Source organism: Yarrowia lipolytica, chromosome 1D, assembly GCF_001761485.1.
Source record: "Yarrowia lipolytica chromosome 1D, complete sequence".
In the NCBI taxonomy this organism is placed as follows: Eukaryota; Fungi; Ascomycota; class Dipodascomycetes; order Dipodascales; genus Yarrowia; species Yarrowia lipolytica.
In genome coordinates, this window is record NC_090773.1 from 2,908,987 (window position 1) to 2,927,718 (window position 18,732).

The 18,732-nt window shown below is 48.9% G+C and overlaps 4 protein-coding genes and 1 non-coding gene across 5 annotated transcripts; 2 read left to right on the plus strand and 3 right to left on the minus strand.

Moving 5' to 3' along the window:
- Nucleotides 1–121: 121 nt before the first annotated feature.
- YALI1_D29109g (uncharacterized protein) lies at nucleotides 122–1,843 on the minus strand (the record flags this gene model as incomplete). Its single annotated transcript, XM_503161.3, has 1 exon — nucleotides 122–1,843. The coding sequence occupies one exon, from the start codon at nucleotides 1,841–1,843 to the stop codon at nucleotides 122–124; it is 1,722 nt and encodes a 573-aa protein (XP_503161.3).
- Nucleotides 1,844–8,493: 6,650 nt separating this feature from the next.
- YALI1_D29203g (uncharacterized protein) lies at nucleotides 8,494–11,331 on the minus strand (the record flags this gene model as incomplete). The annotated part of the gene is made up of 1 exon (XM_503162.3): nucleotides 8,494–11,331. One exon carries the CDS (start codon nucleotides 11,329–11,331, stop codon nucleotides 8,494–8,496), a length of 2,838 nt encoding a protein of 945 aa, XP_503162.3.
- Nucleotides 11,332–12,130: 799 nt separating this feature from the next.
- YALI1_D29211r lies at nucleotides 12,131–12,216 on the plus strand. The gene has a single exon. It is a non-coding gene; the product is annotated as a tRNA-Pro (tRNA).
- A 229-nt stretch (nucleotides 12,217–12,445) lies between these two features.
- Nucleotides 12,446–12,749, plus strand: YALI1_D29215g (uncharacterized protein; the record flags this gene model as incomplete). The annotated part of the gene is made up of 2 exons (XM_066094266.2): nucleotides 12,446–12,484; nucleotides 12,579–12,749. The coding sequence occupies 2 exons, from the start codon at nucleotides 12,446–12,448 to the stop codon at nucleotides 12,747–12,749; spliced, it is 210 nt and encodes a 69-aa protein (XP_065950338.1).
- A 538-nt stretch (nucleotides 12,750–13,287) lies between these two features.
- On the minus strand, nucleotides 13,288–15,865 carry YALI1_D29237g (uncharacterized protein; the record flags this gene model as incomplete). Its single annotated transcript, XM_066094300.2, has 2 exons — nucleotides 13,288–14,665; nucleotides 15,681–15,865. The coding sequence occupies 2 exons, from the start codon at nucleotides 15,863–15,865 to the stop codon at nucleotides 13,288–13,290; spliced, it is 1,563 nt and encodes a 520-aa protein (XP_065950372.1).
- Between the last annotated feature and the right edge of the window lie 2,867 nt (nucleotides 15,866–18,732).

Genomic DNA, 18,732 nt, shown 5'->3' on the forward strand with positions numbered 1-18,732 from the left:
TAGGCTGGTGGCAGCAGTGGAGGTGGTACCGTCTGTTGCAGACTGCTAATTATGCATTCACAGATACCATTGCAATTATCGCTGCTCATAGTGTAAACGACAACGCAAATGTTTGCTGCAATCACATTTGCTGTGGATGCGAATGAGGCATGTTGGTGTAGCTGTAATTATACCCCGTGGGCACCTGGTAATACGGCATGTTCTCCATATGATGCTGCATGGGCATGGGCAGCCCCGGATGTTGCTGCTGTTGCTGCTGCGCCTGCTGTTGGGTCTGCATGGGGTAGTGGTACTGGTGCTGGGGGTACGACGTCTGGTTGTACTGGTACTGTGGCGGCGCTGTCGTCGACTGCGACTGGCTGGTCTGTTGGGCCTGAGCCTGAGCCTGTGCCTGGGCTTGAGCCTGGGCTTGGGCCTGTTGTTGCTGGCTGAGCTGTTGTTGACTGAGCTGCTGTTGCGCCTGTTGCTGCTGCTGTTGCGCCTGTTGCTGCGCCTGCTGTTGCGCCTGTTGGTTAATCTGCTGTTGTCCATGTTGCTGTTGCCCGTGCTGCTGCTGTTGTTGGTTCACCTGCTGCTGGTTAACCTGCTGCATGTTCATATGTTCCAAGCTGTCGCGCTTCATGTCGAACGACTCGCGCTTCTCGTGTTGCTGTCCGGGGTACGGATACTGGTACATGGCGGCGTTCTGGCCCGGCTGCGAGTGCTGCGAGTACTGCTGCTGAGAGTACTGGCTCTGCGCGGTCGCGGGCGTCTGCAGCGGGCTCTGGTGGTGCAACGGCGAGTGCTGTGTGATTGGTTGCTGTTGCTGCTGCGAAATCTGCTGTTGCGAAATCTGGGGCTGTTGCTGCTGCTGGGGCTGAGGCTGCGACTGCGACTGCGATTGGGATTGCGACTGCGCCTGCTGAGCCATGGTCTGCTGCGGTTGGGACACATGACGCGACGTAGGTGAAACATAGGCCAGATTCTGGGCCATTTCCATCATGGGCTGCGATGGCGGACGAGCCACCGGAGGAGAGGTGGCCATGCCAGCCTGTGCAGCCACCGCGCCGGTCTGGAGAGCTCCCTGGGGCATCTGAACGTTACCTTGCATTGCGGGTATCGTCGACGAGGTCTGGCCCACGGCGCTGGGGGGGTTGAGCGGTCTGCGGGTGACGGCCTGGACCTCGGGATGGCCCTTTTTGTTCTTCTTCTGGGGCGAAAACTTGTAGTCCGGATGCATCGCACGATGGAGCTCTTTTTCCTCTCCGGCAAAACGGGCGAACTCCTCCTTGGTCTCGCCGCTCTCAGTCTGCCACATAAGTCCAATGATTCGGGAAATGGACTGGTGGTTAAGCTTGAGGTTGGCGGCGGCGGCGTAGGCCAGCGCGCTCTGGGTCTGGCTCTTACGGTATAGCATGAAAGAGTTAAGTGGGCGCTTGATGTAGGTGACCTGGCCATCCTTGCCCTTGCGCACTGCCGAGTTGGACGACAGCGAAATTTCCACGTAGGGATCCTCCTCAGACACAAACTGCTGCAGAATCGACTCCACCGTCTTGTACGGAATGCCCTTGACCTCGGCGAGTTCCTTGATGCGGTCGATTCGCTGGGGCGTCATTCTGCCCACCTTGACTTTGCGCGAGTAGGGCTTTTGGCCGCCGGCCAGGTTCTGCTGGAGATTTTGCTGTTGTTGGGGGTGTTGTGCCAGGTTCTGCTGCTGTGGGTTCAGCTGCGACGGGTTGGCCAGCAGCTGGGCCCCGGGCATACTTCCCGACGCGTTGGAGGCGCTCTGCACCTGGCCCTGGGTCAGCATATGGTTATTGCTGAGTAGATGGTTGGTCATGGGCATGGACATTTGCATGGACATTATGGTGGCAATAGTGACGAGAGTGTGTCAGCACAGTGGCGGTGTAGTGCGATGGAAGTGCGACGGAGTTGGAGATGTAGAGACAGTGGTGTAGAGAACAGATATCAAAGTCTTGTCAGTACAAGTACTCGTGTTTATGTTGGTTCGTCGGTAGTCGTGTTTGTGTCTGTCGGCTTGTTGGTAGTCGCGTTGGTGTATGTTGTCGTGTCTTCTGTCGTTGTGTCTGTCGTCGTGTCTGTGTCTGTCGTCTTGTTTCTCTTGTGTCAGTTGGTCTCAATCGTATCGTCAAATCGGTGCGGCCAAACCTCCTCCTCAATCTCTCTGGTATCTCCGGTTAGGTTTTGTCATTAATTTAGGAACTCCCCCGATATTTATCACAAACAGCGACGCCAAGGTTCTCACAAGGTTCAGACAAAGCGCCAATTGGAATGCAAACAAAAGAGGATGCATGCATGACTTTGTGCAGCACTGCATGCATCAAAGAGGGGAACGCTGGCGGCACCACCACCCACAGTCGGACAAAAATGCACCTGCACTCCTCCAAAACCCCAGTTTAATTCCCCGCCATACCCATCTTCAAACTCACACCCCACCTACAAACCCTCCCCCAGTATTACCCGGTTCACAATCACATGATCCGTCGGTAAAATAACCTTTCTTGGCTGCCACCAACTAGGGCCTAAATAGAGTTTCGTAAAATGGAGAGAAACAGAAGTTGGAGAAAAAAACGGGAGGCCCAAAACAAAAATGTTGCTTTTGTCGTATAAATTGTGCAAAAAATCCTGCTTCATCAGATAGTGGTACCTGATATATTAATATTTTTTCCCATTTTTTGGGACCCCATAAATAGCCCCTTTCACTCCCCTTATCTACATCCAGCCGCACGCCGCTTGGAACAAAACCTTAATTGCCAATGACTGATACTTTTGTCCGCTGTTCTTGGCAGTGGCCACAGATAGGGGGGAAAAGGGAAAAAAAGGAAAAAAGTCAACACATGAGAAAGGGACAATAGTGTCAGTGGCATAACGACTCTCCATAATATTGTTGACAGAAATACAAGGCTCTAGAACAACACACGTGATCGTTAACGCCCGTCAAGTCCTGTTTCCTCACCCCCAGATCGCCACGGCTCACTCTGGGTTTGCTTCTGTTCAGAACACCCTAACTCTATTTTAATCTTTTGATATTGGAGTAATGCGGCCCTTGTTCTTGCCCAAATAACCTTGGCTCTTTGTCTGCCCCTCCTTTGTCTTGGCACCTGGGCCAGAAAAGTGGCTGCACCCAACCCCGCGAGAGCGACGGGGAGGCTACGACTCGACGACTATGATGACGATGATGGCCAAGGGGTGGGCACGACGTGAGCTGGGTCGTTCCCGCGACAGCCGCCATGCCATGACAGGACATGACATGTCCTTGGTCGTGACACCCGCTAGCGTCAACGACATGTTGCAGTGCGGGTCTCTTAGTGTGTTTCCAAACACTGGCGACAAAGACAAGCAAGCAAGGCCGGAAAGGAGACAAGAGTGGGGAGTGTGGGGTTGGTGGACAGTTGGAAAAATGGGGAAAATGGGAAAAAACGAAGGAAATTGGAAGTGGCAAAAAGGTGGCAAAAAACGGCAGAAATTACGTCTGTTTGGGTGCTACAGAGATGTTATACGTACAGAGAGTTGTGGTGGTGCTGTTATTTTGTTTTGTTTTGTTTTTTCCGATTTTTTCCGATTTTTACCGTTTTTTACCGATTTTTTCCCGGTATTTTCCCGGTATTTTTTTTGTTGGCAGATTCTTTTTCCCATTTTTCCTAATTTTTTTCAATTTCCAAATTTCCAAATTTCCTTTTAAATTGCCCAATCTCCAATCATCCACCACCCAAAATTGTCTGATCTTTTTTTCCCCCAAAAATCAACCATCCCTGGCATACCCGAAACGCCCCTTATCTGAGTCAGGAACACAAAACAAACACAAACGCCCTAAATATGCACAAAACGAACAAGTCGCTTTCTTTTCGCCCTTTTTTCCCACACAAAAAACATAACAAGTGCAACATACTTGTTCCCCTTGACCCCTTGTATGATAGCCAAAGTTTGTGACACGATCGGCGGTCGTATAGTGCTCTATGATGTCATTGTGGATGTCAGAAAGAGGTCAAGCTTTTTGACATGTGTCGGTGGTTGTTTCGGATGGATTTTTGGGAAATTTGGGATTTTCGGGGGAATTTTGGCAAAAAACGGAAATATGAAAAAAAAAACGGGGCGCTTGGGAATTTAGATATATATATGTATATTTGTAAAAAAAATATGAAAGAAGAAAAAAAACCGATATGGACTTCATCACGTGACCAGAATGTAATCCTTTTTGAAACCCAAACCATTGACTTTGCACAGCCCTCAGGAGCCCCATTAGTGTCATTTCAGCAACCAGACGTGTTGGTGAAAAAATATTAGAAGAAAAATTTTAAATAAAAAATTAAATAAATAAAAAAAAAGGTGATATAATAACCAGCAGTCTTGAATTCACGTGATGGCAGGTGCAAATTCATGTATGTATGTATATATGTGTGTGTATGTATGTATTCATTTGATTTTTATCACGTGATTGCGCACGTAATGAGACTCCAGATCTCTCCAGCTCTCGTGTCAGGAACAATCCCCGTCTAGTAATGACGTACTTTTCCTACTCGACGATCGCGTCAAGGCGCCGCGTGACCCCAGAATTTCGCAACCTCTTCCAATTTTCCACCTCCTCACCTCAAATATCAGATACTTGCAACCATGATGCGTCACGTGATCTCTCCACCTCACCTTCTCGCACGGCTACTTTTCTTGGTGCTTCCCGAAATGAAACCTAACTATTGAAGCAGTTGTTTAACTATATTTAGGTTAAGAATAAGTAAAAATTTGAAGAGCTTAAACAAAAAGTAAACGTCATGCTGAGACAGCAGAAGGAATCAGATTAGGAGTGTTCCTGGCCGATAGGGTCACGTGATGTGGAGAGAGTGTGGGCTACCGAAGGAACTGAGACAAAAACGGTGATTTGCTGGGATGAAGGTTGGGTTGAATGGTTGTTTTGAGTGGTTCCGGTGAAAGGTTGCTTTGAAGGTTGCCTTGAATGGTTGTATTCACCTCAAACTGTTGCTATACCGCTTAATAACCCCCCCCCCCCACGATTAGTCATATTGCTTAATAACAACCCCCGATTAGTCATCCCGCTGAGTAATACTACCAACTAGTATCCCTTGTTGCTCCTCCTCCCTCTGTTTGTCTACATCCGCTTGTTCAATTCCCCATCGTGTCTATAAATTACATTTATGAATATAGACTCCTCTTGTGTGCGTCGCTTGTGCTGAAAATACAGTTAGACGCGTGAATCAGGAACAAACACAAGCATGTCCGACAGACACGCCCCCCGGTCATGTGACCCGCCAGCCCAACCAATATCTTCAGCGCAATCTCCGCTGCTGGCACTTTTCACCCTTGGATATTGACATTGCCGAGGATCGAACCTGGGTACAGTATGTACATACTCCTCTTGGGATGTGCCGTCACATGATCCGAAAAAAATGATCATCTCTCCCCACACACTGGTGATCTCTCCTTGTCTCAATCTCATCGCTGTCTCAATGGCTTGTCTATCGTCGGCGTCGTCTCCTTGTATTGTCCTGCAAGGGCGGCTAATCGGCGGTAAATTTCAACCTTAATTAATTTTTTTTTCTTTGATTTTTTTTGTTCAATTTTTTTTTGTTCAAATCTCACTTGTACAGCCTCGGCTCTTGTCTCAACGCTGCAGAACAATAGACTCTCCAAAGTAGAGGTAGTTGTACTATACCTGTATCACGTGATATCGCAGCGACCCTCGCTTTTGGCGTATGTAATCAGGACAATCGTTGACTTGGGTGTGTTGTATTGGGTGTGTATGGAGAGCGACAGGAATTTGGGTTTTTGAGTATTCGCAATTATTCGCATCATAAAAGCCTGAATTGCGGTTGTCACGTGACAAGTGCAAGAGTGCAGGGAAATCACGTGACCTACTCTTTGGAGCTGTTTTTCTGTAGTGTTTTCGTGAGACTGCGATTGTTTCAGTGGAGAGTTTGAAGTCAATTGGTTCCAGTTGTCTCAATATCAATGATGGTATGCGCTGAATTCCCCAAAGTCAGAGGAGCATTTGACACCAATAATGGACCGTACAGCTACCGTTAGATTTGAAGTATCGTATATTAGGAGGTGCGAATCCAACACCCAGTTGCCGTTGTCAGGACGGTTATCACTCGAGAACTGTCGCTGAATTCTTTTTTTTTCCCTGCTCTGCCCCGAATGAAGTAATCGGCCACCATTCATGGATCCACACGAAACAGATCTGTATTGCGCGAACCGGAATCGATGTTCTCGGGTGTCCCACTCTTTTCATCACTTGACGTCTGTTTGTATGTGTATACTGTGTGCTAGAACGCTCTCAAACATTTTGACACGAAACACCGACTCCATAACAGGAGGACTGCACTGGGAACGCTTTCTCAGACGCTCAAGGAGGTCAACTTGGGGTTTCTCACATGTGCGCTACTTCCAGCAATGAGTCGTTTCTAAGGTCCCATGGAATGTCTCTCTTGCGTGACTCCTGGAGTGTGGCGATCTCAGAAATGCCACATGTATCACATGCGGAAACAGGGGCTGTCGTCAGAAACATCAGCAGATGCAAAAGTCGGAGAAATAACATGTAGAAGTAGGCGCAACAATGCTCTCCACCTCGATTCCAGTTCATTCTCCATGGTTCTAGCCTCTTCAGAGTGGTTATTTACTTCGTGACGACTTGAGCAAGATGTGAGAAGCAAGAGAGCTGGAATGAGAAGCGAAGACACACAGCGCGTCATTGATTTGGTGAAAAACCGCACTTGGCCTGAGACTTTTGCACTTGGAAATGCTTTAGCCGACATGGTGGGCTGGGTATTTTGTTGTCTGTTGTGTCATGTAAGAGGTTAAGTAAAATGAAATATACGTAAAATAATAAGCAAACTCCCAACTAATTCAGTAAACATATCACCTGTTTTCTTTAAGAATAAATGTAGGTGGATATAAGTCAAGTATAAAATTTGTTTTCTTGTTTTCTTACACACCACTAAACAACTCAACTCGGCCTTTTGGTACGGCTTGAATCCGGTCAGAACCATACACATCAATCAATGTTACATCGAGACGGTCAATCATAGACTCAGTTGGTCCCCAAACGTGCGATGCGAGATTATGTGCTATCAGTGACGAGCTCAATGGATCTCTTGGACCATGGTGGACACTACAAGTATGTACTGTATGTAGTCTACAGGACTTACTTGTAATGAGACCAGGAGGAGGCAAAGCTAACAACAATTTTTGTTGAAGATTCCCACGAACAGCCTCTCTGCGCTCTTACCAAGACGGTAGTACGCCATCCCATCGTCTTGGCTTCTCCTCGCTCCAATCAGAAACAAATGAGAAATCAGATTCTAATTCTGAACGGTGGATTTGAATCTGAGGTGTTAGGATTGTCAGAACTTCCAGACACACGGCATCAATAGATCCACCCACTCGGTCAGCTCGAGCCGTTCCGCAGCCCACCACGTGCAAACATGGAGAGCTTTGAGTATCTGGTCTATCCTTAGACAGAAACCACAGCCAGATAGGTAATTAACTGTCGCAATTGTCAGAGTACCATGATAACCGAGTCTCCGTTTATCTTGGTACTTCTTGTTGCCCTCCTTCTCGGCTCTATCACCAAGCCGTGGACATACCGCATGTTGCACGGTTGCACCTCTTAGACACCTGATTGAACTGAGGTTCAGAAAGAAGTTGGGTCAAACCCCCAGTCAGATGATGGACGGGATCCAGGCTGATGACCTGACCGCCTTTTGGGTCAAGTGGACAGCTCCAACTACTGTGCTCTGAGACCCTTCAATTGAAGGATAACCTGTTCTGAATATTCAAGTCACCTCCCGCTTCCGCTGTATCCACATGACGGTTATGTTGCTAGAAATACCTTTTCAACATCTAAGAAAAAGGTCCCCGCAAAGCTTCCAAACCTGTGTCTATTGGTGCAAGTCGTCTCGTGACTCAGCACACCATACAGTCGAGTCTCAGATCGATAGATTCAGAAGATGACAAAATATCAAGACTTGTCATCCTCCAAATTGATACGAGATACAAAGACAGTGACGCATCTATATGTTTCCTCGTGTCTACCCTTTCCTAATGACACTGTGCGTGAGTTGACAATACTGGGAGAAAGAAAGTCCTCTACAGGCTCAGAACGGCGAGTTCGAGCTTCGTTTTTGACAAGAGTTGTTCGTACCGAGAAGCTGTTCCAAATGGTATCACAATGTCGTCGATCTGAACAATATTGCAGAAGTTGGTAAAGCCCGTGATGCGGGGTCATTCGAGTTGAAAAAACTAAGAAAACAACTAAGAAAACAACTAAGAAAACAACTAAAAAACAACAAAAAAAGCAAACAGAAAACCAAGTTTACAACTATATATTTACACAGATCGACGCCTTATCAACACAGTCCTTCCTTACCCTGAGCACTGGAAACCGTCTAGAAGTTACCGACTTGAAATTTCTTCCAACCATTCTCCCTAATGACTTTTGCAAATCAACTTGGAGCAATCTCATGACCATCAATACTTTACCTATACACCGTTCACGCCGCTCGTCACGTGACCGTTCCCGTTCTCCGTCGTTGGAGATGCCACAGCAGGAGATGCCACAGCAGGAGAAGCCATTGGGTTGGTCACTGAAGGAGAGGTGTTTGTTTGGTTTGCATTTGTCACTGGAGGAAGAGAAGTCACAGCAGGATCAGTCACATGAGCGGGATGATGGGCCACTTGAGACAAAGGATTTTGAATAACTGGGGAATGGGTCACATGACTCGGACTAGTCACATGATTCAGACCACTCGCATTACCACTTGCATGGTTAACAGACTGGTTCACGTGACTTGGACTCAGTTGAAACTGTCCTTGGCCAAGTTGAGGATGGCCATGTGTAAGTTGGCCCATTGGAGATGATCCGGTAAAGTGTTGACCGAATGGTGGCTGTGCTTGGAACTGTTGTTGACCAAACGGGGGCTGTTGATGGCCATATTGAGGAGCATGTGACTGGAATTCTTGTCCCTGATGAGAAAACGGTTGAGAATGAGGTTGAAGGTGTCCTTGAGGAGACCCAAATTGCTGAGGAATTGGAGCAGATTGAGGTGAAACATGGGCCTGAAAAGATGAGCCACCAGAATCATTCTTTTCTACACGTGATTCGGCTGGTTTCTCCTCTGGTTTCTCCTCACGTGCCTTCTCACCTTCCCTCTCACTCTCCCTTTCACGAGCCTCCTGCTCCTTCTTCTCCTTCATCCGCTTCTTGCGCTCCTGCCACCGGGCAGCATTCTTCTCCTTCTTAAGTCTCGCCTTTTCCTCCTCGGCCTTGGCCCTCTCCTCCTCGGCCCGCCTTTTCTTTTCCGCCTTCTCCTCCTCCACCCGAGCCTTCTCACGGGCCCGGGCCTCCCGTTCCTCACGAGACCCACAAACATCGCATTCAAACGACTCCGTGTCCACATTTCGCCGGTCCCGCAAACACTCAATGTGCATCCACGTCTTGCACGTTTCGCACTCAATCATGGCTTTATCATCCTCGTAGTTCTCGCCGTGAATTCCGCAGACACAATCAAACGTCCACGTGACAGCTGCAACAGCAGCAGCCCGCCGCGGAGGCTGACGTCTCCTGTCACGTGACTCGGCAGCTGGCGACTCGGCACCAGCAGACTCTTCGCTCTTCAAATCGCGGTTCCCATTCCTCCTTTCAAACCGCCTCTCTCGAGCCAGTTGCCTCTCCTCCATCTGCTTGCGCTGCAGCTCAATTCGCTCAAGTCGCTTGCGCTCCATCTTCTGGGCAGCACGTGACTCTGCCTCCTTGCGCTCGAGTTTGTCCTGCTCCTCTTTCTTGGCCTGAAGAGCCTGGATTCGAGAAGACGTCTTACGCGTAGCCATGGCCGCCTCCAAAAGCCGTTCCTTGTCACGTGACGCAGATGAACGCGCCTTCTCCACAAAAACCTCAGACACAACCGGCATCACGTCACGTGAGAAGAACCCATACAGTTCCGAGTCGTATTTCAACGACTCCACATCAGCGATTGCCGCCTTCTTCTTGCTCTTGCCCTTGTGCTTGCCCACCTGCTGCTTCAGCTCCTGGTCACGTGATTCGAGCCCTGCCATGAACACTTCCCAGTCTTCCCACGTGGCGCACACACACGACCACGTGTCCAGATCCAGGTCCAGCACGTCAAATCCGCTCGAATTGGTTCGTTCTTCTCGCTTGTACAAACGCGAGTCTCCAAACAGGTAGAAAACGTGGTTTCCAGAGTCGTTTCCCAGCGGCTCCGATCGCAACTCTTCTGGCTTGTAGTCGGTGAGCCGAAGAGTCGTTTCCACCAGCTCACGTGACTTGTCTTCATGGTCGAAAATCCACTGAATCAGCTGGTACCAGATTTTGACCAATTGGAACGCGGTAAATCGGCTAAACGACGAGACCAACGTGGGCGAGTCTGCAAAGGGGTTGAAATCCAGATCGGGAATGATCAGCTTTCTCAGATGATTCCGCTGATCCAAGTCACGCGAGAACGCCGCCGCTGCCGCGAGCTCGGCCTCCTCGTCCACCTCGGGCGTCTGCGGCGGCTCCTCCTTCTTCTTCACACGTGACTTATCACGTGACTTGGTGCCGCCCGCCGGCGCTGCTGCTGTCTTTTTCTCCTGCTCCTCCTGGGCTGCTTCTGCCTCGGCCTTGGCACGGGAACGTGTAGATCGAGTTCGTTTCGCTGGAGGAGACGGAATAGGCGACGGCGAGCGCTTCAGATCATGTGACAAGTCGCGTGACGTCTCGTGATCTGCTGAATCATCCTTTCCGTTGACCGAATCGGTTGTGTGGGTTTTTGCGGGTTCTGAAGATTCAGTTTGCTCACCACCGAACGCATCGATGCTGGCATCTCTAAGTCGTTCCTGTTCCTCCTCCCACTCCTCTCTATGTCCCTCCCACACCCGTTTTGCCATGTTCCACAGCTCCACATCATCTACCTGTTTCTTCTTGATTCTCATGTGGGCTCTGATGAGAGCCCACGTGATCTGGCGCGTCAATCGTCCAAAGTCGCACGTGATCAGCTCCTCCTCTAGCACCTCAATCTCCACCGGCTCGGCCACCTGCAGCGCTCGTTTGAACAGATGCACCATCTGGAACGACTGCGCAAACTCGGGCATATTACGTAATTGCGCGAGAAACGCCTGGTTGTTTGGCTGACTCAGCGGACCCCTGAGGGCTGTCTCGGTTAAAGCGGGCGACTCGGCTTTGGCGGATTTTCGACGGCTCATTCTGATGCTGATCGAGTCGTGATGTTGATAAAATCCAACTACGAGTAGCGCGGAATATTGCTGCACGATAGAGTTTGAACAAAGGAGAGCTGAGTAAGCCGGAAGGATTCCAGAGGACATTAGAGGGAAAGAGCGAAATTGCGGCGGGCACGTGTCCCAGGACGTGGTCACGTGATTCCCTTCTTGTCCTGCTGGTTTGAATTTGATTTTGTTTTCGAGACTTGTTCCATGTGGAGTAACTCAAAGTGGTATGAGTATCAGTGCAAGTTCGAGGTGTGCACGAGAACACTGTAGTTGTTAGAGAATGGCAAGTTTTGGGGAAATTAGGACTTCTCGGCGTTTCCCGGTCACGTGAGAAGAAATGAGCGATCAAAATCATCTTCTGGTTTGACTTTCCGGAAACGGAAGAGGGAGAAACATGCATGTCTTGGTGTGGATTGATGAAGACTGCAAGAATGACCTGAAGGAGTATAGAAGAGAGTATTGAATGTTCGTAGGTGGATTTAATTACATTTAAAATGTCTCTATAGCAAGTTATAGCTCAGAAGCTCTTCTCAAAGACGAATTGTAGTGACATTAAGACCACCATTGAAAAGTTATAAAGCGAGTTGAATGTAAGATATTGACACTATTAAACTGTTGAAAAAGTAATATAAATGTTCAATAAGTCCGAATTTCAACTCCTCTTTCGTCCGATTGCTCTACCCATCGTACAACATACATTCACAGTTTCAACTTCACCACATATTATTGTTCATATATCTTCCGAACGTGACTTAATCGAGAAACAGGTTTCACCATTGAAACCAGCACATATAATTAACTAAGATAACCCTTTGGAAACGTCAATACGGGCAAAAATTCCAAAAAACTATTTTTCTCCTACCGGACTTCACTTCTTCAACAAAGTCAAAAAATTGGCCCGATGGTTTAGTGGTATAATTCTCGCTTAGGGTGTCCTAGGCAATTTGCGAGAGGTCCCGGGTTCAATTCCCGGTTGGGCCCAATTATTCTTTTTCCCACCTTACGACAGAAGGAATTTTTTTGTTTTTTTTTTTTATTTTTGCACTAATCTGTACGAGTACTCGTTCAGTGCTCCAAAGTTGACCGCGTCCAGACATGCCCCATTCCCGTGACGCCCCTCAGCTCCTAATCACGTGACTTACCACGTGATCGACGCGTGTCCCCAACATGAAACCTTATTATCCCCTGTTTCTTCCTACGTGACGGAAAAATGAGTGATGGAAGTCCAGAGAAAATCGAGCAGCTTGAGGTGAGTTTAATCCGTGACCACGTGACACACTTGGTTTGTGCACGTGATACAACACGGTCACATGATGCACAATGTTCGTCAGGCACTAACCCAGAAAGACCTCAACGGACTCAGAACGTTCCGAGCGTCGTTGGAGTCCGTGAGACTGCTCACAGAGTCGATCAGAGAGGACATCGAAACGTCACGTGATAACCATGAGACGATGAAAAAAACGCTGGCCGATTTGCAGGCCTTGTTGAAGGAGTTGCCGGTGACACAAGAGTAAATCACCTGTATTTATATGTATTTATGGACTTGAAAATGGAGTTGTAGCAAAGTGGCATACTTTGAGGTAAGGAAGCCGTTATAATGTAGCCAGTCATCATCTAGCCGATAAGTCTTATGACAATACTGGCACTATAGTGACGAGACTCGACAGTTTGCCCGTAGACCATACCTGTAGATAGCCAATTGAGAGACTCTTGTGGTAGATGCATTCTAATGCTCTACACACCTGCGGTTTTACCTATCCCCTGGTGTCATCCCGAACTACATCCACCGCTCCAAGTGTCGAGCATCCATTACTATACCTCTATGTACTAATACAGCCATTGGGCAAAGGCGGTTTACTAGGGGCCATGGAAACCCCGAGTCCGTGAGAGATACGGCTCGAAGACAGCCGTCATTCACCGTGGGGCCAACCAGTCAGCTCAGACTCGCGCAATGTTCAACGAGCCTTATCCACGCGAATCGGCTGAGCTCAACCAGCTTAGTGGGTTGTAGTCGCACTACGAACGACTGGGGCTCGCTGATAACGTAACCCCTTAGCCCCTTCCTCCCCTGCCCGGTCTCGGCCGTCCTTTTCGTTCCTTTTTGATTCTGGACGCCGAGCCCGCGGCAGCGTCGATCGCCGCCAGCGCAGCGTCCGCCTGCTCCTCCGTGTCGAAGAAAATCATGGAAAAGGGCTTGGAGCCCTTCATGCTCTTCATTTTGATCACCACCTGGGTGATGTTGGCGCGGTGCTCGGGTGGGAAAAAGCCCCGGATCAGATCCTCCGAGCCGCCCACAGGCACCCACACGCCGGGACCCTCCACAATATGATCCTTGGAGGATGCAGACCCGGGCTCCGCAGGGCCCGTGGGCGTGTTCTTCAGCACGGGGTCACGCTCCCGCTCCTTCCAGCCGCCCCTGGGTGCGTTGCCAGCACCTCTCTTACGGTTACTCAGATCGAAGCCCTCGGAACTCATCTCTGACCCTAGCCGGCCGTTCTTCCACGACAGCACCAGGTTGCCGTGCGTCATGTCCGGCAGGTTAAAGTACCACAGCCGCTGGAAAAGCACCGCAGTCGTGTTGCGCAATGCCTCGTTTTCCGCGTGGTTAAGTTTGACCAGGCCGTTACCGTTGATCTCCTCGTCCTTGAGCCGAGGCACTGTCAGAAAGATGTTGGCCGCTAGGTCCAGTAACTCGAGTTTCTGCGGCGTCAATGACGTGAGATCGTTGCTGTGTCGCAGACGCTGCCACACTGCAGCAAAGGCCGCGGACCGCTGGCCCAGAGCGCTCACATACGTCTCAAAGCTGGGCGTGACCGCAAAGTGGTTGAAACTGAGCCCGTAGAAGAAATGCAGCCCACCGCAGATGACGTAGTCGGCCCGCAGAGTGTGCGCCAAGTGGCACAGCAACTCCTCCTTGAGCGGCGAATTGTGGCAGAGGAAGACACGGATCTCGTCGACCGCGTAAGTGTCGCGCACGTTGCACAGCAGCTCGCCCACGCCCAGCAGCGTTGACCATGTTGCGCCGACCATGCCGCCTATGCTGGATGTCATCGACGCGCCGTGGTCCAGCAACTTGGGCACGATGAACGCGCCTCCGAGACCGAGAAGACGGATCTTGAGCCCCCCAGGGCATGTGATCAGCGGGCAGGGGGTGTCCGACGCCAAGCCAACAATGTGCAGGTTGGGGACGTGGAGTTCGCTGCTGGCAAACTTTTCTACCACTCGCACATCCTCGGACGAGCCCCAGATGGTGTAAACTGGGACAGCGAGACGTTTGGCGCCGGAAATAAACTCGGGGAGTTCGGACAGGAGACAGGTCGATGTGTCTGGGGACTGGGACTTGAGGAACTTACGAATGTCCGCGTCTTCCTCGGATGGGAGGGATGTGGGGTCAAGTTTGGGGGAAAAGAATGCTAGGTGACGAAGAAGACTGGGTTAGCAGAAGTGACGGGTGGACAAGCCGACCTGTAAGAGATCCTGAGGTCGAGTAAACCCCTAAAAAAAAAACAAAAAAAAACAAAACAACAGGATGACAGATACGAGGAGTATTTAGTGAAAAATGCTCTGCAACGGGTGTATTGTGATGTGCTTATGCTGGACGTATCACACATCTATCGGGTAGAGGTCACCGGGTATCCCACATGCACAATTCAACTCACCAGACCCCTCACACGACCAGCTCAATTGATTGCGCATACATTGCATAAGCCCTCGTTTCACATTAGTGAACTGCATAGACCGGTGAGCATATGGGGACCGTGGGCTGAACGACTATGAAGGCAGTAAGAGGGACTGGACTTGCCGGGTTTGAGCGGTGTATCTGAGAGTGTCATGATGAGAGCATATGAACTGTTCGCGAGTGGGAGTGACGCAGGAGACACCATTCAAGGAAGCATCAGTGATTTCCCGTCCCCCTGAAAACACAGGCATCTGTATCTGTGTCTGTATCTGTGTCCGTGACATCTCCGCCTATTCGTACGTCACAGAGTCGTCATCACAACGCCACCGTTAGTGGCAGCTATAGCAACAGCTACGTCTGAGGAATTGCATGCTTGTCGATATCAAAGCATCAACAGAACCGTGTCGGCGTCAAGTGACGTGTCTGTCATTGTCATTGTGGGGTGTCTGTATGGTGTCTGTGTCGAATTGTGTGTACCTGTGTCTTGGTGTGCGAGTGGCGAACAGCAGGGCGCGAAATTGCTACCCTGTCCTTGCCACTCATCCACCAGTCCGGGGACACATCCCCCGAGTCGTGGTTCGCCACCCAAAGTAAGGTGGTGACACAGACACATGATTACACAAACACTTGACAACACAATGCAGACAAAAACACCACCCGACCTTGTAACTGAAATGGGGGAAGAAGGAAAAACAAGAAACCCATCCGAACAATCCGTGTTCAGACTTCAACCAGCGCTCGCTGCGCTCCCGCCCGGAATACTCACCCTGCTGGAGCACTCTCTACTGTCTCATTATCCAGAAAACCAAACGTGCCGATATGAATCACACAAGTCGCGTTGTGCTCCTTGGCCAACTCGTTGAGCATGGAAAGATTACCGCGGGCGTCGGCAACGCATAAAATGCGGCTGCCTTGCACGGGCAACACAGACACGTGCGGTTTGGAACTCATGTTGTGTGTGGTGATGTTGTATGGTGGTCGAATGCAAGGTTCGTGACTGTCTGGGGACTAAGTTAGGAGTATGTAATTCGGAGTAATTAAACCATAGGGGCGATTTTGGAGAAAATACAAAAAAACGAAATAAAATAGATGGACATAGAATGAAGCGGAGGATTATTAATCAGAAGCAACATAAAACATTATCGAATTGAAAAAAAACGAAAACTCTCACTCAGCCTCCCCAATATGAGACATACGCACTGTATGAAGGCTATGGGAAAGACGTTTTACATTCAGAAGAAGCCATGAAGGAGATATTCTCTTGGAAATGCTGCTAATCAACTCGGTACGTACCCTGGATTAGATTCATAAAAGTTTTATTCAATACATATACCTCTAGATACCAATGTACATACAACCTAGAGTTGTGTTACGTCAGCAAAAGGCACCTATTTTTTTTCTTTTTTTTCTGCATATACATTTTTTTTTCTTTTTGTTATCTACAAGTACAGTACTAACCAACTAACTACTTACGAATGGCAAATGTCTTTAAAGAGACCCAATTAAACTCCCCTTAAAAATCTCAGAACTCTAGTTTTCTAGATATTTCACTTTCGCACTGGAATCAAGCTAGTCAGAATGTCAAGCTGACCATAGAACGCTCAACAACGCCCATTTAACCAGTCTAATTGAATGTATATAATACTCATGTCAAGAGCGCAATCCTGGTCAACTTCTCATGATGTCAGCTCCAAAACTGAGCGTCTCGTAGAACTTCCAGCCGGTTTCTATTTTTGGAACCCGTCTATAACTGCTGTAAGAAGATACCAAATCGGCTTCTGAGCTGAAAATACCTCAATGAAACGACGCGCGAAAATTCCAATCACGTGACCTCGCTATGAGGTCGACAGACGGGAAATATCTCGATTAGCTCTGAGACAGCAGCCCCGCTGGAGGCTCATCACATGACCGTTGCAGCCGCCCCGGTCCCCGGCTGAAGGTCACGTGACCATCTACAACGGGGGAGAGGCGCTCGCTTTTGATGACTAAGTAAGTCGCTTTTGATGACTAAGTAAGTCGCTTTTGATGACTGAGTAAGTCGCTCTCGTTGATTTCGAATTCGCTTACACAACAGGTGCTGTATGGTTTTCTGTCTCTTTACACCTTTGAGCACATGATGCTGGAGGCGGGGTCAGACCCATAAAATACCAAAACCTGTTGAGGAGTGCATTAGTCAGCTCCTGTTTAGTCAGCAGACAATATACCTGTCTTGTGTATCTGTCGTATTAATCGCAGGGCTGGCTGTGGAGGCTGGATTTGTGGTATTTTTAGAGTTGAAAATGGAGAGACTGGAAGGGGGTGTTTATACTGATAATTTGAAATTTAAAGACCATAGCCGTGGTCAGACAAGCTCCAGAGTGATCCCATTCCATGTCCAAAGGTGGATTTTGTTATCAGTTTTTTTTTTTTTTCTATTCTTATTGACTCTTAGGATTTCTGATTTTCATGAGGGTTAAATTAGGTTGAGGTGGTTGATGAGTGATATGCGTTTGGCTATCATAGGGATTTGGAATTGAGATGGAAAAAATCGTATCGGATGCAGCGTTCTTTGAGGTATTTATTTCTCTTTTGCTCGGTTTTATTCGCAATTTATTCAATTAGTTGCGTTGAAATCAGTTTCTACGGACTGCACTCTATTGGGTTTAATAATGAGCGACTTTATGGTCTAGAGATGATGCCCAGAAAGAGCAGGAGAAATTTCTAGGGCGGATATATTTCCAATAAATGAGCAAAAAAACAAAAAAGTATAAGTAGCAAGTACTTGTATCGAGATTTCCCCAGTTTTAATAATTCGGATAGATGCCATTTATTTCATAGCAGCCACCGCACAAACAACTACAGTAATAGCCCCATTTCTGTATCTCCATTGGGACAGCAACATTGGACGGGACTTTTGGTACAAGTATCCCGTGACCTCCCAATTGGGACAGCCGAAAAGTAATGTCTATCTCCGACGAGCACGACATGAATATTTCTTGCTACCGAGCCCCGATTGCAGCCGGAGATGGCCCCCAAAGGAGCCACGACGGCTCGAGAAATGTTTCCGAGTCTTTCTGCGCCGGTATCTCTGCATCTGGCCGACCTACAGCGTTTTCCGGTGTTGCGGCCCGCTGCAGACTCTGCAGAAGCGCCAAAACACTGCTGTGGGCTATCGCGGACTAATACCACAGCTTGCACGGCTTTTGCGTCGCTGGTCTCGGTGCTATATCAAACTTTGACTCTTGGGCATTGTTTCTTTACATGACTGTACATGTAGGTACACTGTAATAGGCTATAAATTGGGGGTGGTGGTTATTAGGCGGAGCAAGAGTAGGCGGAGTGTAGAATGGGCTGTGATGACCGCAGAGCTTCGCGGAGACTCGGGTTGTAATCTCCGTAGCAGAATTGACCGATTTCCGTTTTCCCAAAGGTGCTGGAGCCCCCGCAACCTCTCCATCTATTCTTCTCCCCCAAATCCTTACTACTCCCAACCTGCATATCGCAACCTGACATCTCTCTCACGACTAGGACCACTTGACCACCCCCTCCATTCTTCGGACTTCTTCGATTGGCGGTCCAGCAGGTATCAGGCCGAGTTCTTTGAGCGACGACAGCAGTTGCGCAGCGGCAGAAAGTGACTGGTCACGTGAGTATTGCGGTTTGTGTGGAAATTCGCGCATGCTAACACAGACAAGACACCAGAGACACAAAACGGAAGACTTCGAAACGACATCATCAAGTGCGCAGCGCGACACAAGACCAGCGACAGACAGATTAGCAAGCGTCGACAAAACGACTCCCGGCGTATTATTCTTGCTCTCGACTTTGCCACTGTCTAC